General features: G+C 38.9%; 1 protein-coding gene across 6 annotated transcripts in view; it reads right to left on the bottom strand.

The window, feature by feature from the left end:
* FRY (FRY microtubule binding protein) overlaps window positions 1–25,255 on the bottom strand; it is a 449,258-nt gene that overhangs the window by 83,087 nt on the left and 340,916 nt on the right. For all 6 annotated transcript variants that reach the window (XM_054664864.2, XM_063792435.1, XM_003314107.6 and 3 more), the window contains 7 exons: window positions 19,423–19,577; window positions 11,654–11,753; window positions 11,167–11,338; window positions 4,565–4,821; window positions 3,943–4,089; window positions 2,641–2,809; window positions 1,293–1,383 (listed from right to left, as the gene is read on the bottom strand). In XM_054664864.2, the coding sequence (XP_054520839.2) occupies window positions 1,293–1,383; window positions 2,641–2,809; window positions 3,943–4,089; window positions 4,565–4,821; window positions 11,167–11,338; window positions 11,654–11,753; window positions 19,423–19,577 (1,091 nt within the window). The remainder of the gene's footprint in view (window positions 1–1,292; window positions 1,384–2,640; window positions 2,810–3,942; window positions 4,090–4,564; window positions 4,822–11,166; window positions 11,339–11,653; window positions 11,754–19,422; window positions 19,578–25,255) is intronic.

Here is a 25,255-nt window from a genome sequence, read left to right as displayed (position 1 = left end):
AAGTAAAAATATCTTTAGAGAAATACTGTGACTTTTATCATGAGGTAGTTTTCCAAAGAAGGTAATATTAATAGCAAATATAGATTTTAAAAAGGAACATGCTAATTAACAATCTTGTACCTTCACTAATATGTGGAATATAAAAACCTTTATTCATTCCTGAGAAAGAAATAAAAGGCTTTATTAGAGAACTTCAAAGGACAAGGTCTATAATTCGTGATCTGCTGGGTTTGGGCTTTTAGTCTGAAGGGAAGCCCGTATGGTTGAGCATCTGCCTGAAGGTAACACAGCTGCCCAGTGATGCAGTGAGGAATCTGGCTGGTGCCTGAATTAGGGAAGGAGCCTTCAGAGCCCCAAGGGCAGGCAGCCCTGTGCCAGGTCGTCTCCACGCCAGCCCCTACTGTGCCCCAATACACATGATGAAATCCTCAGAATGCTCAGGAAGCACTGTGGGCTTGCTGGGGCATTTTGGGCTAAGTGAGTTATTTTCACCACTTGATCCCCTAAATTACCTTTAATATGCATTCGTGAGCATCTCATCCTTTTTACTAATTTCTTAAGTAAAAAGGCTCCCTCATTACCTTTTACTATAAAATGCTCAGCTGAAGGCGTTTTCAACACCGTGAGGATCATCCTAATTTTCATTTTTTTAAAATTGAGTTTTGTTTTTCTCTCCTGGTTTGTCTCCCTGCTCTTCACAATCAACTGCAGGAAAGAGTGACTCTGATTTGACTACTGATGAGTAGTTCATAGGCAAGGCAATAAGAAGGCTGAGATATGGGAGAAATATTATTAAAGAGCTAATGTGGAGGGAACGGAGACTTTGTTTAGCAGGAAAAGATAGTGTTTTGGTTAACCAAGACAGGACAAAGCAAAAGTAAAATAAGAATAATCATGTTTCATAGAACTCATCTCAAGATGACTACTCTATCCCTAAGAAATTATTCAACAATCAGATTTGAAAATTTCACATGGCAATTCTAATTCCAGATGGTCTGTGTCCATTAGCAGAACAACTCATGGTTTTTACTAAGCCCTGAGGTAAGCGGAATTCCACCACCACCAGAACAACACCCTTCTTAATCTTTCTCTTCTCTGACTTTGCACAGAAATAACTGTTATCTTTAGGGATATACTGAGTAGAGTTGGAAAGTAAGTCTGAGTTTCTAAAAACAAAGAAGGATTTTTATGTATGTGCAAAATTTATGAAACTCCACAAACCTGTATTGATGTCTATGTATAGATTATTGCAGAACATTACACTGGATATTAAGTCAAATTTGTGTACCAACCTTTCATCAGATTCTTTCAATATCTTGTTCTCCTCAGCATCTGGGAAATTGTCCTGGCCAGCAACCACTGTATTGCTGCTAGAGGTGGTTCCTGTAGATGGGATTGGAAGAAAAACACTTATAAAAAGATGCAAGCTGAGGGGTCAAGCTCAAGTCTCAAGTAATTCCAGGGAAAGATTTCCTGTAAAATCTTATGTTTGGAAGAGTTTTTACATCTTCTGCACAATCTCAGACATTCTAAACAATCTTCCAAGCCCACACCACTGAAATGAGAGAATCGTAGACATCTGTTATGGTCAAACCAAATTCCTTAACTCTCGTAAAGCAAGCCTACATTCCTGAAACCTCTTCTTCCTGGCCACTTAGGCAATGAGCTTATTTATAGTGGCTGGCCCTGCTGTTGGCTGCTTTAGTATTTCTGGGTCCAGGAGTTACTAAACTAATGCTAGTGAAGTAAGGCCAAGCACCTAGCACTTCTGATTGCTGTGCTACTCCTTCCCTGTAAGAACACTGCTCTGGTGGCAGGGTGTAGGGCGAACAGAGGAGACAGTAGACTCAGGGAGGAGAGGAATTGGAAGGCAGTTACTGCATGAGGTCAGCAGAAGGGAGGCAGACTTCAAGGAATTTGAGGAGGATGGCATATATTTCATGAAAGGTTGCTGAGACACCAATTAACCAAAAGTGATAATACTTTTGGGGGGAATTTTAATCAACGCTGAAGGAATATAGCCAAGGGAGGGTCCAGATACAAGAAGGAGGATCCAGAAATGAGATTCCTGAGTGACTGCAGTGTCCTGGCTGGGATCGGCTGAAATACAAAGTTCTGTGATGGAGGATGCTTGAGCCAAAGATTCTCAGTCATCTTTACAAGATCATTTCATTAACCCTATGATCCCTAAGAGACTCAGTTATTCTCTTTTTTTTGAGACACAGTCTTGCTCTGTCGCCCAAGCTGGAGTATAGTGGTGCAATCTTGGCTCACTGCCACCTCCGCCTCGTGGGTTCAAGCGATTCTCCTCCTGCAGCCTCCTGAGGAGCTGGGAGTACTGGCGCGTGCCACCACATCCGGCTAAGTTTTTGTATTTTTAGTAGAGACAGGGTTTTGTCATGTTGGCCAGGCTGGTCTTGAACTCCTGACTTCAGCCTCAGCCTCCCAAAGTGCTGGGATTACAGGCGTGAGTCACCACGCCCAGCCCATGTCTCAGTTATTCTTAAGCCATCTCTTAATTGAATGCACACACAGGAACAAGAAAAAAGTAACAAACACATTCTCATATCCTTTCAGGAATCTACATGAAGGAAACCCCAGGGATCTGTGACCAGGTGTCTGCCCGGTTGCTCTTCTTACCCGAGGCTGCTGCGGAGGCCTTGCTACTGGCCGTGAAGCGGTAGAAGGGCGGGTTGTCGCAATGCTGGACGATGGGGTTCACGGGCTCTGTCTGCTGCAGCTCAAAGAGAAGCTCTTCCATGGTTTGAATGGTGTTGTTACGACACAAGTATATTGCCACTTTTTTAATCTGAGAAGGAAAAAAGAAAACAAGGGATGTTTCACAGAGCCTAGTCCACAGGAACACTAGGCCAGTAAACCTCTCATTTAGATAAGTTGTCATCATGCAGGAGCTGTCACCGTGATAGCTAATCTTTGTGCTATCCTAGGATGAACCAAGGACTTGGATTAAAATTCACCTCTCTTCATCGGCACGTCTGACAACAGTGTGTTCTTAAAGCCCTTACCTTTTCTAATGCTAAGTTTTTAAAAGTTACTTTTGAGGTACGTGAATTCTATCTAAACTGAAAACTTGCCATCAAAGTTCTCATCTTCAGAAATAATTTTATTTATACAAACCCTGGGGAAAAACTGCTAGCTATTTTTGTTTAAAAAGGAATCCAGTCCCCTGCTATTCTCTTCTCCCCAAGAAACAAATGAGTTTTAGCTGTTTTTATGGTTTTAAATTTTAAAAATAACTCTGGATTAAAGCTCCACACTATTGCAGGCCTCATAGTCCAACCTGAGCCCTGCAAGCTGCAGTGAGGCTTATGTGGACTCAAGGCAGCAGGAAGACATAAACCTGTCACAAAAACAACCAGCACAGAAATGCCAATTGAGTTTGGGTTTTAAAAATGCTGTCATTCTGTTGATCCTATCACTTTTAAATACCAACTGTAAATATCAGACATTTCAGAAGGATTTCTCCATGCTCACTTCTCTCTTCTACCACTTGAATTTGAAGAGAAAAACCTGGATACTCTACTTTCTTATTCTGTTTCAAGAGCATCAGGATGTAAACATGAAACATTCTTATTAGTAATAATACAACACTTTACTTAGTGTCTCTTACATAGTAGGTCCAATGTTTATAGAAGGCAGCTTTCAGTAACTGCTAGAAAAATATCCACCTGCTATATCAATAGGTTTCTGTGTCCCAAGGCTCAGAGCAAGGAGATGACAGAGGCATCACTAGCACACATAGCCTGTGTCTAGGGGGCAGAAGGGAACTTTTATGTAATATCTGGATGAGCTCACAGGAGATTCATGTGACTAACTGGACATTTCTATTTTAGCTGGAGCAAAGAGCACATTCTGACTTGCAAATTGCACATGGGAGTCCCTGCAGGAATAATCACTCTTGAAGGGCTGAGAGACACTTACATAGGGTAGGAGAACTGTGTCGCTGCTGACCCCACAGAGGCTAATCAGGAACTGCAAGGTGATCCTCAGGTTGTTGCTCCATTTCTCATTGTTGGCTAAAGCATTCCAAGCATTTTCCATTTCTGGCCCAGGAACTTCATCTCCATACTATAACAAAATAAAAACCGGCCCAAGAGATGTGTGAAAACTGTAAGGATGCAAAAGGTTTGACTGAAAGTAGTTTTGAGGGTCATGACCATCTCAAAATCATAAGAAGGGGGAAACATGACCATTTATCAGAAAGATGCCATCTTTCAGTAAACAGTAATTAATAATGCAAAAATCAATCATGCACAATACCTATTCATGTGAGTTTTTTAAATATTAGGCCTATTTTTATTTTCATTATCATTCTTAAAATTGCTGTAAAATACGCATAACATAAAGTTTACCATCACCACCATTTGTAAGTGTACAGCCTGTGGCATTAAGTCCATTCATATTTCTGTGCAACCATCACCACTATTTATCGCCATTCATGTGATTTTTAAAGGAATCCCATTTTCCCTGGGGTTTGACTAACCCAGGGTTTTTTTCTGATGATGGAGCCATGCTATTTGAAGCACATTTCCTCTGAGTTTACCTTGGCCGTCATGTACATGAGGTTGTTCAGGACCAGTGACGTGGCTTCTGGAGAGCCCCAGCCATTTCCTCTCAGCCCGTGAGAAGCAGTCACGTCACCTTCCCGGTCCTTGACTTCGTCCTCTGGGCTGCTGGGGCTCGACCCCGGGAGGAGGAGCCTGCTGTCCACCAGCTCGATGTTGTGCAGCCAGGGCAGCAGGTAGGTAAGCATGATCTGGCGCCCGTTGGGGTGTGTTGTGGGGAATCGCTGGCTTACCTCTAAAGAGAATTGCAGTGACAGAGAGTCATCCATACCTTATTCCACCAAAATAAATGGAAATTCAAATGCCAACTTGCAGACTGAACAGTGTCCTACGTTTACAAAACATTTTCATATACAGGAGCTCCCCAAGGCCACAGAATGATAAAACCAAGGCTTGTCTGCAAGCTTGTTGCTCCACATCTGGTGCCCTGTGCAGGAAAGTGTATAGCACTGTGGGGCAAGCCCAGGCTTGGTAAAAGTGGAGTGAGTTCAAATCCACTGCTAGCGGAAGATGTATATCAGAGGGTGGACAAAATAAGGGACTTGGTGTTAGAAGCGCATGTGTTCAGATTCCAGATCCACCACATACTAGTGGCATGTGACTCTGGGCTAGTTACTTAACATCTCTGCTCCTCAGTTCCCTTGTCGGTAAAATGGGACTGATAGGGCCCCACATCAGGCTACCGTAATGACTAAAAGATATAATCATAATGAATGCAATGTGCTCAGCACAGTGCCTATCATCCATCAGGCTCTTATAAATTGTGGTTAGGATCAGTCTAACACCAATGATTACCTTACCACTGACCCAGTGTCTTACAAAGTGTCTTCCATGAAACACTGGCTGTTAAAAAGTGACATGTGGATCTCTAGGAAGAATAAACCCACTTTGCAGAGTCGTCTTGAAAACTGCTAAGCATGTGGAAGGTGCCTGCCAAGGGCTGCGTGTCCCCTGTGAGACACGTGAGTCCAAATAGTGAAGCCCTAGGTCTGGTCCAGTTATTTCACCATTACTTTCTCTCAGAGCATTTTGGCATTGTTTCACTGCCAGCAGTATTTAATTTTATAATCCAAATAAACTTTCTAAGATAGAGAAGCACAGCATTATGTATACGCAGTAGGCTCCGATGTAATCTCCTATCTCTCATATCTAGAAAAGAAGGTATTTTATCCTCAGGGAAATTAGAAAGCTTGGTCTCATACAGGTGTTATGATCCAGTGTGGCAATGCAATCTCGCTTAGAGGGCTCATGGCTGCTAAATAATAGAACACAGATGCCAGGAATTATGCCAAGATAATCCATGGGATCTTCTGAAACAGCAGCTTTAATCAATTTGGCCCTTTTCCTAAAATTAAAATTATAATTTTTTATTTTGCAGACCATAATGTTATATCACAATAATCAGACAGTGCTAAGCTATTATGTTTCATATAGGTCAAAATTTCAAAATTTACTTGATTTCTACATTTATGGATGTGACTGATGTATGTGACTGTTATGTCACATACTCAAATCCTTATAAAATCAGAACATTCATTTGTCCCAAGGTACGGGGCATTTTCTAGGTGCAAGCCACTGTGCTAGACATGACAAAGACAGCAAAGACTGACAAATGATGCAGTTCCTGCCCCTAAGAAAGAGACTCAGACAAATTATGTTGACAAATCACTCTGGGGCAAGGGAAACAGTGACAAATGAAATCAGAAAGGCACAAACAGAGTGCTTTGGGGGTTCGGTGGGAAAATGACTTCTGGGTGCAAAGACTCAGAATAGTTTTATGGTGGGAGAACTATTTAAACTCCACTAGAAGGATCTGGACTTTAAGATGGGGGAAAAAATCCCAAAAACAAATAAAAGAGAGAGCAGTTATTCAAAAGACCTATCTTTTGACAATGGTATAAAAATCTATAGACTTTTTGGAGCAAAGACTTATGCATTACATAATTTGCTTGTTTATTATGTTAATTGCATTTTGTCTGACAGATATCAGCACCAAGAGGGTAGGGATGTCTGCCTGAGGTAGCCCAAGCACCCACGTAGCTCCTGGACAGTCAAGGGTAGTTCCCTTTTTAAAAGGGAACAAGAAAAGAAAAATGCCAAAGACATGCAAATAGCCCTCAGTTCACTGCTCCAGAAATATTTTAAATAAAATGTGAGACCACATCAGTGGGATGCTCTTGTTCAGTGGACCTGAACAATTTGTCTGGCCGTTTACAATAATTAGGTCACTTGAAATTACAGGCAATAAAAATTTCACCACAGGGTTTATATTAAAAACAAGTGTTTGGAATCTATTATAACCTCCTAATTTTTCTGTGTTATTTTTAAAAAGTAATTTCCCCTAAGCCAAAACTGCCAAAAGGTAATTCTTCAAGGAAATGTAGGTTGAACCTGCTTGCAACTCATAGGAGCCTCTGATCTGGTTAAACCTGCTGGACTGTTTCCTCTCTCCTGAATTGTGAACCACTCCCACTTTACTAGCATCTCCCTCTCAGCTAATAAACATGCTCCAATATCACTCATCCTTAAAACTCCTCCTCTGACTCTGCACCCCACTGGAGGGCCAGCCTCTCTTTCTACATTCTTTCTCAGCCAGGCCACTGTGATCTGGCTTCTGCCACTACCTCCCTGCAGAAACTACTGACAGTTACCAATGAATCTCGAAACTCAAGAGAGTCATGTTCAGGTCTTCTCTTCTGGGATCTCTCTACTGCATCGGAGGCTGTGCACTGCTCACTCTCTCCTTCTAAATCTCTTTTTCCTTTATGTTTCCATGAAACCCTTCTCCTGAGTGTTCTCCCTCCATTCCTTCTCACCCTTCTGCTCTTCCTCGGACCAGTCTGCAAAAGTGGGGGTGTCCAGGCCCTTTCTTCCACTCTGTGCTCTCTCCATTCCTGATCTCATCCATGCCTGTGGCTCTAATCCCTTCCATCCTTCTGTGAATTGCTAGCACTGACCTCCCTCAGTTCAGGCTCATCCATACAGGAGGAAGTCCAGCAGAGGCATACACTCAACATCCTGGGCTGGGCTCCTGATCTCTGCCTTGCACCAAACCTTCCCCTCTCTCTGTATTGGGTTTCTAGGAGGGTTATCATCACTGACCTCCCTGATATCACGGTAGGCATTCTCTTCTGTGCCTTTGCTTGGCAGCTTTTCGCTCTGGTTTCTCCTCTCCAGTCTCATTGGGCTGTCTTTGTTCAGGCCCTTATCATTTATTATTTCCTCCTTGGACTATTGCCGTCGTTTCTTAACTATCCTCCTCTGTCCAGACTGGATGTTCACTAATCCACCCTCCATACTGCAACCAGGCTTTTAAAAATGCATTCTAATCTTGATACTCCCTCTTCTCGTTTGCAACTCATCAGTGGCTTTCAAAACCCCAGCAGCTTGCTTGGATGCTCTCTCTGTTTACAGACCTCTGAAGGGGGATTCAAAAAGCACATATGGAAGATTGCTGGCCTACAAACCTTGTAGTGTACACAAGGCCTTCCAAGATAATGATTTTGGCCTCTGCATCTGCCCACGACCACCTCTAGCTTTTCCTGTTCCTGCACGTTATGTTACCTAAACTGACCTCTATATAATCCCCCAATTACATCATGCTAGTTTATAACTCTAAGCTGATGCATATGCAATGGTCTCTTGCTCTGTAATGTCTATCAACTACTTGTCTGCTATGCAAATTTCTACTCCTTTCAAACTACAGCTTAGACATCAATTTCTCTCTGGGAATTCTTTTCTGATATTCCTGGCCCAATAATTGATTAGTCCTTCAGCTACTGTCTAATACATTGAGCATTTTTCTTTTTTAAAAAATTGCATTTGCTATACTGTATCAAAATTATTTGATCACACACCTTTTTTTTTTTTTTTTTTTTTTGAGACAGAGTCTCGCTCTGTCGCTCAGGCTGGAGTGCAGTAGCACAATCTCGGCTCACTGCAACCTCCGCTTCTTGGGTTCAAGTAATTTTTGTGCCTCAGCCTCCTAGTAGCTGGGACTACAGGCATGTGCCACCATGCCCAGCTAATTTTTGTATTTTTAGTAGAGACAGGGTTTCGCCATGTTGGCCAGGCTGGTCTCGAACTCCTGGCCTCAAGTGATCCACCTGCCTCAGCCTCCCAGGGTGCTGGGATACAGGCATAAGCCACTGTGCTTGGCTTGATTGCATATCTATCTTTTCTGCTAGACTATGAACCTTTGATGGGAGAGACTTTTATTTCCCTCTGTATTTCTGAAACCCAAGCACAGTGCCTAGCATGTAGGCAGCACTCAAATCTTGGGTGAAGTGCATAAAAATAAATTTTAGTTTTGCAAGAAGAGAATTAATTTACTAAAAAGGCTTTTATTGGGTCTCTCCACTGTTTCTGGTATTACACAAAGAAGTGACTAACTCTGCCTCAGGTATGTGGAGAGGTCTGCACAGTTGAGGTGGATGTTAAGTTAGATCTTCTGGAAAGTTGAAGTTAGGAAGAAGGGGTGAGGGCCATTCAACAGCATGTACAGAAGCAAAGATTTACAAGAGGACCTGGAATGTTGGTCAAAGATTCAGTAGGACTGGAGTAGAGGATTCTTGAATGAAAAGGTAGAAAGCAAGTTTAGAAAAGGAGCTTTTTTTCCCCCACCCCTTGGCTGAGTTCTAATTTTATAGCAATGGCTTTGGAGGAATACAGATCTAGATTTAATTCTGACTTGGTTGCTTCCTAGCTATATGGTCTTGAGCAAATTATTTAACATCTCTAAACCTTAGTTTCTCATCTGTAAAACAATGATGATGGTGGTGGTGGTAGTTGTGATAATTCCATGCCAGGACTGGGCCAGCTGCTTGGTTTTCATTAGATCACTTTAATCTTCACATCCTATGGGGTAGTCATGACTATTACAGATAAGGAATGTAATTTAGAGGTTCTGTGACTTGCCCACAGTCAAACAACTAGTGAAAGGTTGCCTGACCCCAAAGCCTCTGTTCTAACCACTGTACTATACCAGGGTTTATAAATATTAAGTGATGAATGCAATGCACATAAAGTACCTAGCATGGAGGCTGGTACCTACTATCCACTCACAAAACGTAGGCTGTTATCAGCTATTTTTAGGACAATTGGGCAGAGAAGTTTGAGTTAAGAAGTGCTGGACATATTTGGCTTTGCATAGTGGACGGACTGCCACATGGAAGATAAACTGTAGTTAGGTAATGCAGAGGCAGGGAAGGACTGAGGAAGGTCTGGACAAAGCAGTGGTGAGGTGGTGATAGAGATGGAAAAACAGGATGAATTCAAGAGGCCAAAGTCTGTCTCTTGGCAAAGTGCTACGTAAGCTTAGGCAAGAAGTTAGGTGACAAATGCATTTTTTTTTTTTTTTTTTTTTTTTTTTTTTTTGAGACAGAGTCTCACTCTGTTGCCTAGGCTGGAGTGGAATGGCATGATCTCGGCTCACTGCAATGGCTGCCTCCCGGGTTCAAGTGATTCTCCTACCTCAGCCTCCTGAGTAGCTGGGACTAGAGGCGTGGGCCACCATGCCCAGCTAATTTTTGTCTTTTTTGTAGAGATGGGGTTTCACCATGTTAGCCAGGCTGGTCTCAAACTCCTGACCTCAGGTGATTAGCCCTCCTCGGTCTCCAGTGTTGGGATTACGGGTGTGAGCCACCACGCCCGGCCTGACAAATGCAATTTTTTAGCAATTCTGCATTACCTAAGTGCAGTTTATCCTCCATGTGGCAATCCATCCACTATGCAAAGCCAAATTCACAAAAACTATTTATGAAGATTGTAAAGAATATGCAAAAATTCAAACTTTCAACAACTTATATATGTAGCAAAATACAAGCTACAAAACACCACCACTATCACAACCACCAAACAACTTGCAGCAATTATATGTGTTATAAATTACACTGTTCATATTTAGCTTTTGTGGGATATTAGTTTCTTTGGGAAATTTATATATATAATGTATGCAGAAGTTAGTATTATTAATCTAAGCACCTTGCATTTGTCATATGTATGTTTATGCCTACACTGCTTTAGATAAAGAAATTTTTTTCATTTAACAATTATAGAATTTACTTTCATATGTAACTGGATCTAGCCCACAGTAATTCTGACCTACAAACTTAGCATCACTAATTATCACTCTAACATTTTTTTTTTTTTTTTTTTTGAGACAGAGTCTCACTCTGTTGCCCAGGTTGGGGTACGGTGGCGCAATCTTGGCTCACTGCAACCTCTGCCTCCTGGGTTCAAGCGATTCTCCTGCCTAGCCTCCTAAGTAGCTGGGATTACAGGCACACGCCACCAGACCTGGCTAATTTTTGTATTTTTAGTAGTGACAGGGTTTCACCATGTTGGCCAGGCTGGTCTCAAACTCCTGATTCAAGTGATCTGCCTGCCTTGGCCTCCCAAAGTGCTGGGATTACAGGAATGCGTGGCATCGTGCCTGGTCACAACTCTAAAATTAAACTAGAATTTAAAAAGAAAAATTACTTAGAGCAAAGAAATGATCACATATGTCATTATTAGAAATGATCACATACGTCATTATTAGAAATGATCACATATGTCATTATTGACTATTGCCTGGTACCTGAGAAGAGGGGGAGTGTGAGCTCAGGGTACATCCTGGCTAGCTCACATGACAAGAGGGCGAGTGACACGCTGTAGAGGGGTGGCAGCGGGCCGTGTGTTCCATAGAGAATACTTCCCGGTCTTTGCTCAGCGACTTTCTTTGAGTATACAAAAAGCTTTGCTTCAAGGATCTATAAAGATGTAGGAAAGTAAAAAAGTAGTATGAAAAGCATTAGCTGGATATCTCATGAGCATTTGTATTTAACAAAGGTTAGAAGTAACAAAATTAATTAATTCCCATTTAAAAATAGAATTAAAGGTAAAACATCAGTTTAATTAGTATGTTTACAAAAGATTATATAGTTGCTTTCTCACTCTTCATAGCCACAAATGATATGCAGAAATAAACAAAGGCCTATCAATAAACAGCAATTAGGTAATCAACTACCATTTCTATTTTCTGTACTCAAGGATGGATATTTTCTATGCCAGTAAATGATACGTGCCTGCATGAGCTGCATGGAGATTTCATAAATCTCTCTGTTGGTGTCAGAGGCCTTGAATAGAACAAGGTTTAACAATGTCACTATGTCGAAGGGATAGTTCCTAAAAACACAACAGAACAAAACAAAAAAAGCATGGTTTATAAGACAGAGTGGCTATATTGTTACCTCTTAAAATTCTAGCTGGCATGCTGACCTCGGTCACTTATTAGTGACATTCTTACCCCCACCTGGCCATTTTTTTGCTTCCTTCTTTTGCTATTTATCAGTAGATAAAGGAAAATGACTTTATTTTGGTTTAAAATTAAATACTGGGACACCAGGATAAAAGAACACAAAAGTCTATCTGATGCATAAATACTGGGACACCAGGATAAAAGAACACAAAAGTCTATCTGATGCAAACGGACTTTAATGCAAACCAACAAGTGAAAAAGACAGAAAAGGATACATGTACTAAATTTCTCAATAGCTCACCAAATTAATATTTTCATTTGATTCTTCTAAATTTATTAAGTGCCAAACAACTTAATAAAGGAACAACATACAGGAACAACATACAAAGTACCAATGATACAAAGATAGCAAGGCTGGTCCCAGTCCTTAAGGAGGGCTTACAGTTTAGTCATGGAGACAACCTGTACAGTCTAGTTCTGATGAGTGTTGTTGGAACATCCACAGCATGCTACGAGAATCCTGATGAGGGACACCTACATTAGATGGGGGGTAGAGAAGTCTTTTCTGAAGAGGAAACAAGTAAAATGGGTCTTGAAGCACCAGGTGACATTAGCCAGGTCACAGAAGGGGTAGTACAGGAGTGTTCCAGATAGAGAGGACAGCATTTTGAAAGATTACAAGAATGAAACAGCAAGATATCTATTGTAAAAGGGAAGAATTTTTGTGTAGTAGACTGAATAAAATAAGTAGAGGAACAGAAGGAAGCGAGGCTAGGCCAGTAGGTGGGTTCAGAAGATGACCAGCCTATGGACTTCACCCTAAAGTTTCAGAGAAGCACTACAGGATTTGCCCTGGGGAGGGAGGCAATGGCATTCACTTTTGAAGAATCACTCTGGCTGCTGTGTGGAGAATGGATTGTATGGGGCCAAGAGTGGAAGCTATTACAAGAATGCAAATGGGAACTGATGAGGGCTGGAATTAGGGCAGAAACAGTAGAGACAGAGGGAAGGGAGAGATCTGAGGAACACTAAGGAGATAAAATCATCAGGATTTGGTAACTGATAGCATGTGTGGGATAGGGGGAGAGGAACACAGAATAGATTATGTGGCAATTGGCAGTATAACCATATAGAATAGAGAGATTAAATCCATTTTTTTCTTGCTATGTAATCCTATTTAAAGATGATATCTTCTCACCATATGTATTTTCTTAGATTATAGTGGAAAAGAAGTCATAAGTAGAAAACTCCTGGTGAGTTGAACTTTTTCTTTTCTTTTCTCTTTTTTATTTTTGAGACAAGGTCTCACTGTTGCCCAGGCTGGAGTGCAGTGGCATGAGCATGGCTCACTGCTATCTTCACCTCCTGGGCTCAGGTGATCCTCCCGACTTGGCCTTCCAAAGTGTTGGGATTACAGGTGTGAACAACTGCACCTGGTTGAGTTGAACTATTAAACGGTTTATATGTAGAAGGTGAGTTACTACTATTTATTTTCAAACAAACTTCAGGAAGAAAAAGATAGTTTGAAGGTGAAAAAACATATTAGTTGTTTTTCCTTGGGAATCTTTTTTTTGATTCCACATAATTACATTATCTAAGAAGTTCTGTTTTAGAACAATCACTGCTTTGGTTTGAATGTTTGCCCCACCAGAACTCATGCTGAAATTTAATCCCCATTGTGGCAGTATTGAGAACGGGGGCCTTTAAGTGGTGACTGGGTCATGAGACTGCCCTCATGAATGGATTAATCTATTCATGGATTAATGGATTGATACATATCATAGGAGTGGGGCCAGTAGCTTTATAAGAGGAGGAAGAGAAGCTAGCATGTTCAACTCTCCTGCCATGTGAAGCCCTGAGCCACCTCAGGACTCTGTAGAGAGTCCCCATCAGCAAGAAGGCCGTCACCAGATGAGGCCCCTTGACTGTGGACTTAGTCTCTATAACTGCAAGGAATAAATTTCTTTCTCTATAAATTATCCAGTTCCAGGTATTCTGTTATAGGCAACAGAAAACAGAATGAGACAATCACCTTTCTAGAAAGGCATGTCCTACTATGAATACATCCCATTTTACATTAAGTTCAGTGAGAAATTATACACATGAAAAAGTTTTTCTACTTTTAACATTACTCAAATATTAATTTTTATGACATCAATATATTTTTCTTCTAAAAGATTCAAGCAACACATAGGGCTAGAGGGTCCGCCCTGAAGATGGTTCACTCACAGGGCTGCAAGTTGGTGTTGCTTGCAGGTAGGTGAATAGAATAAAATGTAGAAGTATCTCATGTCCTTTCATTCTCCCAATTGTTAATCTTATCCAAGAGGCAATTACTGTCAACATTTTGATATTTCAGCTGTCTTCCAAGTCTATATACAGACATTTGCATCAAAATACTCCTTCAATGCACAGGGTTTTAAACATAAATGTGATTACACCACCTGTCTGTACTGTTTGATGATCTGCTTTTTCACTGAACTATAAGGCTCACTTCAGTCTTCCTAATAGCTGCCACATATTCCATTCTAGGAACATATCATAAACAACTACTCTTGTAATGCGTACTGTGGTATGCCACCTAGATCCTTCTTTCAGGATGGAGGCACTCAATCCTCCAGCTGAATCCTTGATCTGAAGCCTTCTCTGGGAACTACCTTCAGCCAGAGGTTTGCCTAGGTCAAGGTCATATCTGTTCCCCAGCAGCAGCCCCAGTGGGAATGACTGAGGTTTCTTTTCTCTTCCCAGTCCTAATTCCTTCATTTCTCCATAGATGTTGACCCCAAGGGCCCACCCTAATAAATGTCCTGCGTTCAAATATCCATCTCAGTCTATTTCCTGGGAAATCCAACTTTTGACATGCATTGATAGATATTTAGACTGTTTTCACTTTTTCATTATTATAGTGCCACAAACACCAAATGTGCTGGCCTTTCTTTAGAAAAAATTCATAGAGAGGTCATGCAGGGTCAAAGGGCACACTTAAAATTTTGGTACATACTGATATATTGCCATCCAAAATAGATTTATTAATTTTTACTCCAAAATGTTTATTTTTCTGTAACTTGTATTTTTAAATAAACACAGTCTAAGTTTGGTGGGTCTGATGAAAAATTGGGGAACTACCACCAGATGATGGTGGTGATGATGATGAGTGCAAGAATGATGTTGAATGATGGGTGACATTGATGTTATTATGTGCTTACTTTGTGCCAGGTACTGTGCCAAGACCTTTACTTAGATTTGTTATTTAATCTTCACAACAAGCATGCAAAGCCTAGAGAAAAGTACTTGCTTCAGGTCATGTAGAAGTGGTGGAGCCCAGACTTCTAGATAAGTCTGACTTCAAAGAATTCAAGCTCTTACCTACAATGCTCTCAGTCTCCTAGACAGCCCACAATAGTGCATTTCATAGCCAGTGAAGTTTGGAATTGTTACAAATTGCCGTATCTTGGAACAGACCTTTCTGCCTATAAAAGTAGAAAGGAAACTCCCTTCTGAGTGTTATAGTAGCAGAGATGCTTTACCTATGTCTCTGTCTTCTGACACTGGAATCTAACACTAATACATTTATATATATACAAATATACATATATATGAGCCAAATATATTGCTGGATCGCTGGAGATTTAAAGGCAGGAAAGGGGCAGTCAAAGCCTCCCTCTTACTAGGCAGGGCCATGCACTTGACCTTGTCATCAGAGCATTTATTTTGTTGTTGAAGAATGAGCTATTAAATTGATAAGCAACAACACTGAAAGGAATAACAGATCCAGAAAATGAAAGAAACCCAGAGGAGGAAACAATGAGAGAGATTTCAAATAAGCAAAAGAGTACAAGTAAATTATCTGTACTTAGATGTTGAAAACAGGCTGAGAAATGGAATCTTATACCTTTCAATATTTAATTATTCAGCATAGGCAGAGCAAGGGTAAAAGATAAAGACAGCTGTGATCATACCAAATAAAAATCAAATGATAAAATAAATATGGGAGGTAGATATGACTCAAAAAGTAAACAAGAAATAGAACTATCTAGAAGAGAGGAGATGTTGAAGACTTTGGGAAATGTCCGCTACTCTGGCTTACCTAGTACTATGTGACAAAGCCAAGATGGCTCTGAGGTATCCTGAAGAGAAAGATTTTACTGGTTAATTGAGGGGATTACTTCACAGCTGTTCTCCTCCAACAACTATTGAATAACATTATTTATGGGGTATTTACCATTTGTTAGGCCTTAGGCCAAGAGGTTGTTTTTGTTTAATCATTACTCTAACCCTATCATCAGCCCTATTTTACTAGTGGGTAGGCATCTGCAGTAACTTGTTCAAGAACACACAGCTTCTTGATTAGAGGTGGAGTGAGGATTTGAACCCAAGATGGTATGTTTCTGGAGCCCAGATTCCCAACTCTGCTCTCCTGAAATACTCCAGATGGCTGACATAACCAAATAGGGCTATTTATCATCAGGGAGTGTGATTGGGATTTATGAATCATAAGCTTTGCCTGTCTTCCTTGTTGATAGATGGATAATATTCCCTGAAGAAATAGGCATTTACTTTTAAGAATTCAAGTTTGCTAGGCCTGACTTAAATTAGGAAGATTTACAGAATGTTAACTTAAAGAAAAACAAACATACAAACAATGCCAACAAAAACCACCACCGAAAATAAATCCAACAAAATTATTTAAAAATCAATACTTTGCACTTTGTTCTTACATACAATTCTAAAATATCTATTAAACACGTTTTAAAAGTGTGTTGGAAGGTAAAAGTAAAAATAATGAAATTCTTAGGTATTTAATTAAAATGTGAGGAGAATTCTGGTGCGTTAAGCTAGTGATTGGAAACGGCCTATACTCTTAATACACAATTTACCTTGATTTATAACCTTGGAAAGTCATTTAGTTTCTTTCTCAATTTCCTTATCTATCTTATTCTAATCTCATTTGGAGTGGGGGAAAAATTAATTAGGACACACACAGAAGCCAAATAGTTATTTGAACTAAAGCTGCCTAACAAGTAAGCAATTTTTTGTACTAAATTATAGTAGTGAGCTGTATCTAATAGCTTTTAATCAAATATATTAACATGTTTTATGAAAAATTTTGCAAAATTAATACTGTCAGTTCTACCATCACTTTCTATCTTTATCCTCATTTCCTTTGGTCCTTTTCAAGTTCTGTTCTGACTTTCTATCTCCTAATATCAGCAGAGTCATAGCATGGCATAGCTGTAGAGTTTTGACTAGAGAACAGTAAGTTCACAGCACATGCTGTGTGAACAGTAAGTTCACACACACACACACACACACACTCTCACACTCACACACAGTCCTTTACTGCTGGAAAAGTAACCAAAAAGAAGGATGTAGAGAACCATTTTTCCCCATTGCCACAGCTAATGAACACTGATACATTAATTATGCAAAAATGGCAAATCCTCTTTTCTAAAGCTAAAGTAGAAAATTTAAATCAACAAGAACATTTAAAAAAATTTAATCCTTTAGGTATTTTAAAGTCAATTATGAGTGGTTTCTTAATAAATAAGTGTACTTATAAACTGTCATATTCCTCTACAAATAAATCCAGGATATAATCATTCCTATTTGAAAAGGAGATCATTATTTATCTTACAAGAATTCTTTGCTTTAGAAAATGACTTGTAGGAGTTACTGTGTAGATAACTTGTTTGAGAAACTTAAAATAAAATTCAGTTTGCATATGACTTTTCGGAAACATATTTCATAAGGTCTTCAGTTGCTTTTTAGAAGCAAACTTACAGAAGACAAATCAAGCAAGAGCTGAAAATATCACAATTGGTTTTGTAAAAAAGTACTGCAAACTCAAGCACAATGACTGCTCAAGCCTCTCTGGAGGCCTGTCTAGACTACACAGGCTGAGAATTTATGTGGAAAGAGCAAATTTAGGCAACAGCTGAAATTTTAAATTCTGAACATGCCCTGTGTTGAGAAATGGCAGAAATGCTGGTCACTATCTGGACAGTTGGGTTCAAGCTATTGTATTCTCCTGCCCTCTGCCCTTCCTTCAGAATAGATGAGTGTCATGAATGCAAACAGATATGCAATATTTGTCTAAGAAACCAAGATAGTGTACAATGATGCCTTAAAAAATACTTGGAACATAGCAGGTTTTATGACCTAATATTTTTGTGACTAGAGATATTATTGAAATTGAGACTATGTTGTTAAATTTATTAAGCACTTATTTGTGCTCCCTAAGGAAAAATACCTAGATTTATTCAGAGAAATGCAGTGTAATGTTTTGTGAGATGTCCATGCAATGCAATAAATTTGATTAGGATAGTTCAAGCCAAGTTCACTGGGAGAAGGGCAGCGAAGAGGTGAAACTTATTTTTGTCAAAGAAAGAAGCCCAAGCCATAGATTCTAAATATATTTTTTAAAATCAAAGGGTCATGTGAACAAAACTTTATTTTTAGAATGTTGAAATATCTGAAAATTTTAAAAAAAGCACTATGGACAAAGAGATTTTTGTAACAATGTTCCTTTGGTAATGTCCTAAAGTATATTTTTTAGTAATGCTTATAACGGGAAATAAAACTTGATGGAAAATCAGGCAGTTTAGGTTATATTCATTTGCTCTAACTTTTATGGATATTAAAATCTATAATAAAAACTCTACTGCTGAAACCTTTAGATATGAAATGTTATCTACTATCTTTATAAAAGAAAGATAAAAATTTTAAGGAGAAACTTGTCTCTCTAAATAGCATGTTCATTTTAGGTTTATTGAAAGTAGATGTCTTCCAAAATACCGCTTTTACTAACTTAGACCTCTAAGAGATTGGAATTTAAAACTAATTCACTTTTATTCTCTTGATCTGGTAGCTCAAGATAGCTATTTAAAGTGCAACATTTAATTAAAAAGGAAAATTGACACTCTATATGAATATTTTCAAAAATAAACGAGCTGGTTTCCCTCAATTTTTCTGATACATAAGCTCTTTCTTGGGAATAGCTTATGCAACTTGGAGAACCTTTATTAACCCTTTCATGGTAGCTATGAACTTATTTCAGCACATAAATCATGCTGAATGGCTACACTGAATAACTAATTTATATAACAAAGGCAATGGTTTTAAAAGTGTAATCTATAGAACCTTTGGTATCACATTTTCTTTTCTTTTTTTCCTTTCTGAAGTTTTGGATAAAGTGAGTTTAAAAATTTTAGGCCACTTCCTGGGTTTGGTCTTTTGTAAAGATGGCTGATGGGCTATAGTTCACCCTCGTTATAAACATTTCTAGACATTCCTTTAATTCCTATAATGTATCTTCTTTGTCATTTTCAAATCCTGCTGTAATACCTGACTGTGAATTTCCAGGCAATCAAAAAGAAAGGTACTATAACAACAAATCATTTCCTGATAAAATGAGAAAAACCAATGGAACTGCAACCTTACAGGGAGTAGTTTACCTGCTGGGGACATACAGAACATTTTATATTCTCATAGAACTTACTTTGCTCATATAGTTGCAAAACAGCTCTCCGTCATTCATATCACAAAAAGTAACCCTAAACATACTTGCCACTCATCACTGCTTATAAAAATTCGTACCTGCTTCCACACACAGTTGCTATGGCTTTGAAGCAGCCAGATGCAAGTTGGTAGGAACCTGTGTAGCATCGGTCAATTGCCCAGTTAAAAAGATTTATTTGGTCAGGATTAAGTTCCAGTAGCAAGACAACAACTTCGCAGCCAAGTTGATGAACCTGAATACATGGAGCAAAGCAATATTATTCCCATTTGATGAAAGAATGTTCTAGAGAAAGATACAGATAAAGCTTAGTCAATATAAACTGAGTAAAATGAAAGGGAAGACCAAGCTTTCATTTTGGTTTTTATGTCACATATTCTTCAAGAGTATAATGTCGCAACTGAAAACTGAAATGTATACATTAAATTTGATCATGTAAGTCTGTTACATAGGGTCCACCTATTCTCAATTTTTACCTCTGAAAAGGAGTGGCTGCACGCGGTGGCTCACGCCTGGAATCCCAGCACTTTGGGAGGCTGAGGTGGGTGGATTACCTGAGGTCAGGAGTTCGAGACCAGCCTGGCCAACATGGTGAAACCCTGTCTCTACTAAAAAATAGAAAAAATTAGCTGGGCGTGGTGGTGGGTGCCTGTAGTCCCAGCTACTCAGGAGGCTGAGGCAGGAGAATCACTTAAACCTGGGAGGCAGAGGTTGCAGTGAGCTGAGATCGTGCCATTGCACTCCAGCCTGGGTGACAGAGTGAGACTAGGTCTCAAAAAAAAAAAAAAAAAAAAAAAAAAAAAAGGACGAAGACTTTATTGGCAATTTTTTTTGCATTTAAAATATTTCTGAAAAATACACGTATTTGGTTTAAAAAATCCAATATACAAAAGGGTATCCTCTATGTATTAGCTCAGAGTATTGTGGGGGATCATTTGATGTTACCACCGTGCATGCAGAGTGGCCACTCACCTAAACATTTTGATGCCAGTAGGAATAGTGATAATTATAGTGGCAGATGTGAAGTATACTTGTGTATCAATGTCTATTCCTACTACAAAGTCTCTTAAGGAAAAAATCAGAGGAAATATGATTATGAGGATTGGTTACTAAATATACTTTGTGAAGCCTAGTGGCCTATCTTTCAAAAAGAAATACAGTCTCAGTAGACTCTTTTTAATCAAAGTTTTTTAATTAAAAAATCATACTAGATAGAATTAATAGGATGCTGAATCGAAGATGCCTGAAGCTACTCTCAAATACTAGATGGTCAGTGATATGCACATTTGTCCAGGAGAAGCCTGGTGCCTAGAGGCTACATATGTTACTTTCTTCTCAGAAAGTAACACTCTGGCCCAGAGTGGTGGCTCACACCTGTAATCCCAGCACTTTGAGAGGCCCAGGCAGGCGCATCACTTGAGGTCAGGAGTTTGAAACCAGCCTGGCCAATGTGGTGAAACCCTATCTCCATCAAAAATACAAAATTAGCTGGACATGGTGGTGTGCGCCTGTAATCCCAGCTACTGGGGAGGCTGAGGCACGAGAATCACTTGAACCCGGGAGGCAGAGGTTGCAGTGAGCTGAGATGGTGTTACTGCACTCCAGCTGGGGCAATGGAGTGAGGCTCTGTCTCAAAAAAAAAAAAAAAAAAGTAACATTCTGGTGCCTCTTCTTAAAGTTGTTCACTCTTCTTGCCAGTTGAAACCAGGTGGAAAAGGCAAGATTCTGGCTTCTCCATGTTTTTTTACTTACAGGGTTTGGGCCTAGGTGGGAGTGATACTCTAACTGGATGGTCAAACATCTTCAACCTAGTTTCCCCCAACTGGCTTTAAGTAATTAGCAGCAGATAAAAGCTGATGATATTATTGCAAATGACTTAAAATAACATGTCTCTGCTAAAAATACAAAAAATTAGCCAGGCGTGGTGGCGGGCGCCTGTAGTCCCAGCTACTCGGGAGGCTGAGGCGGGAGAATGGCATGAACCCGGGAGGTGGAGGTTGCAGTGAGCCGAGATCGTGCCACTGCACTCCAGCCGGGGGGACAGAGCGAGACTCCGTCTCAAAAACAAAACAAAACATACAAACAAACAAAACAAAAAAAGTCATTAAAAAGTTAGACTTGAGAGAAGAATCAAGCTTTTATTGTACTTTAGAAATTTATATTGAGGTATAAAATACACAGAAATAGTATACAATTCCCATGTATATCATGAGTCATTTTAACACCCTCCTATGATCACCACCAGGTCAAAAACCAGAATATTACCAGCACCACTGAACCCTCCCCTGGGCACTCTCTTAAACACCAGCCTGTCTTTCCTACCCAAGAGAAACCACTATCTTGACTTCTAGCACTACTCGTTAGTATGGGCAGTTTTTGAGGTCTATATAAATGGAATTATATGGTATATAATTTTGTCTCCTGTGGCTTTTATTTGCATTTCCCTCATGCTATAGACTGAATGTTTGTATCCCCCCAACCTCCAATTCATATTTAAATCTTAACCCCCAAGGTGGTGGTATTTGGAGGTGGGGCCTTTAGGAGGTGATTAGGTCATGAGGTGGGGAGCCCTGTGAATGAGATTAGTGCTCTCATAAGAAAGACCCCAGAGAGTTCCCTTGTCTCTTATGTCAAGTGAGGACACAGCAAAAAGACTGCTGCCTATGAACCAGGAAGAAGGCCCTCACCAGACATAAATCTGCCAGCACCTTAACCTTGGACTTCTTGGCCTCCAAAACTGTGAGAAATAAATTTCTGTTGTTGATAAGCCACTAGTCTATGATATTTTGTTATAGCTGCCTGAATGGACTAAAATACATGATTATTAATGAGCTTGAGAATGTTTTCTTATGTTTACTGGTCAGTTAGATAACCTCTTCGGTGAACTGCTTAAGTTTCTTGCTCATTTTTCTATTGAGTCTGTATTTATCTTATTTATTTGTAGGGGTCCTTTATATATTCTAGATAAGAACCCTCTGCTGTGTGTTATAGACATCTCTCACTTTATGGCTAGCCTGTTCACACTCTTAATGGTGTCTTTTGGTGAATAAAAGTTAATAGCTCTTCCTTAGGGTTAGTAATTTTTGCATTCTGCTCAAGAAATCTTACTGTAACCCGAGGGATGAAGATATTCTTCTGGATTATTTTCTAGAGACTATTATTTTAGCTGTTACATTTAGATCTACAATCCACCTGCAATGAATTTTTGTAAAGTGTGAGGAAAGGATCAAATTTCTTTTTCTTTCTTTCCTTTAGTAAGGCTATCCAATTGACCCCAAATTACTTATTGGAAAAAAACCATTTTTCTCATAGCTCTGCAGTGCCATCTTTGAAATAAACCATGTATGCATATACATAATACATGGGTAATTTTCTGGCCTCCCTATTCTACTCCATTGGTATATATACTTTTTCTTGGTCAATAGTTCAGTGTTTTAATGACCATACGTTTATAGTAAGTATTGGTTTTTGCTGAAGTGAATCCTCTCACTTTGATTATAGTGTTCAAAGTTATCTTAGCTATTTCTGGTCTTGAAAGGAACTTTCAGTTGTCACAAATATCCTGCCCGGATTTTGACTGGAATTGCATTGTCTCCATAAATCATTCTGGAGGAGAACTGACTTCTTTACAATAGTGAATCTTCCTATTCAATAGCATGGTATATTCTTCCATTTATTAGATGTTTAATTTTTCTCACTAATGCCTTATATATTTCTATGTATGAGGCCTTGCACATTTTTGTTAGGTTTATTCCTAAGTGTTTAATGTTAATTCCAATGTTAATTCCTAATTTTAAAATGCCATTATAAGTGGCATAATTAAAAATTTATTTTTCCAGCTCCCCATTGTTGCTGTACTGAAATATAATTGATTTTTAATTTTGACCTTTCATATGGCAACCAGGCTAAATTCACTGATTAATTCCAACACTTTATCTAAAGACTTGTTGGAATTTCCTGCACACACAATTGTGTCACCTGTGAACAATGAGTTTTATTTATGTTTTATTATTCTTTATAATCTCTTCTTTCCTAGTGCATTGGCTAGGATCTCCAGTATGATGTTGATAGAGGTGGTGACAGTAAGCTTCCTTGGCCATTTTAATCTCAGAGACAACACTTTCAAATTAACTATTAAATATGATGTTTACATATTTTATATTAAATATGGTGCTCATAGGGTGTTTTTTTTTCAGGGTGCCTTTTGTCAAACTAAGGATATTCTTTTCTATTTGTAGTTTTGCCAGGAGTTTTTCTCGTGAATAAATGTAGAACTTTAACAAATGTTTTTCCTACATCTGAGATCATGTTTTTGAGATTCTGTGAATATAGTTAATATATGAATGAACTGACAGACATTTGAATATTAACCAACCTTACAGTTCTTCAATAAACCCAATTTGACCATGGTAAATCATCTTTTTTCTATATCATGAAATTCAATTTTCTAATATTTTATTTAAAGTTTTATATCTATGTATTAGAGACAATCTCATGAATGAGACTGCCTTTTAATTTTCTTTCTTGCTACAACCTTTTCTTGTTTTATTATCAAGGTTATTCTGGTTTCACAAAATGTACTGGGATGTATTTCCTCTTCATCTGTTTTCTCTTTAAGAATTTGCATTGAATCCATGCAATTTTTTCTTTAAATGTTCAGTGGAATTCATCAGCAAAGCCATCTGGTTTTATAGTCTTCTTTTTTTAACACTTTAAAGAAAGTCACTCTCTCTTTCTTGATTGAACTTGCCATGGATTTATGATTTTTTTTAGTATTGTAACAAATTCAACTTTTGGTTTAGTGATCACTACCATCAATTTGTTTCTCTTTCATTAATTTCTACTCTTATTTCTATTATTTCCTTCATGGTACTGTTTTTGAGTTTGATATTCTATTCTTTTTCTAACTTCTTGTGATGGATGTTTAGGTCATTGATTATCCACCTTTTCTCTCTTTAATATGAGAGTCTTCAGAAAGCTCATGGAAAATGTATATTATGAAAAAATTATGCATGGATTAAAATTTTTTTGCACCAAAATAAACTTGTGCTAACTTGTTATAACATGTCTGAACAGAATTTAGTTTGAGGCACTAAGAAGGAGAAGACATCAGTTTGAAAAGAGCCGCTATCAGAGTAACATGAATCCTGCTGAAATTGAAGCAAGTACAAATATCAAATTTATAGTGAAGCTTGGGTGGAAGAATAGTGAAATCATTGCTGCTTTAAAAAAATGTATGGGGCAATTCTTCCAAAGAAATTAGCAGTTTACAAATAGAAAACCTGTTTTAAGATGATGTTGAAGATGAAGCCCACAGTGGTAGACCATCCATACCAATTTGTGAGGAAACAATTCATTTAGTTTGTGCCCTAATTAAAGAGGACTGACGATTAACAGCAGACACAATAACCAACACCACAGACATCTCAATCTGTTCAGCTTATACAATTCTGACTGAAAAATTAAACTTTAGCAAATGTTCCATGTGACGGGCACCAAAACTCATCAGCAGTAGACAAGTAGAGTTTTCAATGAAAATTTTCAACAAATGGAATTAAGATTCTATAGATCTTCAAAGAATTGTAACAGGAGATGTAACATGGCTTTACCAGTGCTATCCTAAAAACAAAGCAGAATAAAAACAATGGCTACCAAGAGATAGAAGTGGTACAGTCAAAGCAAAAGTGGACTATTCAAGAGCAAAGGTCATGGCAATAGATTTTTGGGGTTCTCAAGGAATTTCGCTTGTTGACTTTCCGGAAGGCTAAAGAACAATGACATCTGCTATTATAAGAGTGTTTTGAGAAAGTTAGCCAAAGCATTAGCAGAAAAATACCTGGGAGAACTTTACCAGAAAGTCCTTTTCTCACCATGACAATGCTCCTGCTAATTCTTCTCATCAAATGAGGGCAA

The sequence above is a fragment of the Pan troglodytes genome, chromosome 14, assembly GCF_028858775.2.
Source record: "Pan troglodytes isolate AG18354 chromosome 14, NHGRI_mPanTro3-v2.0_pri, whole genome shotgun sequence".
Taxonomy (NCBI): Eukaryota; Metazoa; Chordata; class Mammalia; order Primates; family Hominidae; genus Pan; species Pan troglodytes.
This window is presented reverse-complemented; position numbering and strand designations above follow the sequence as displayed.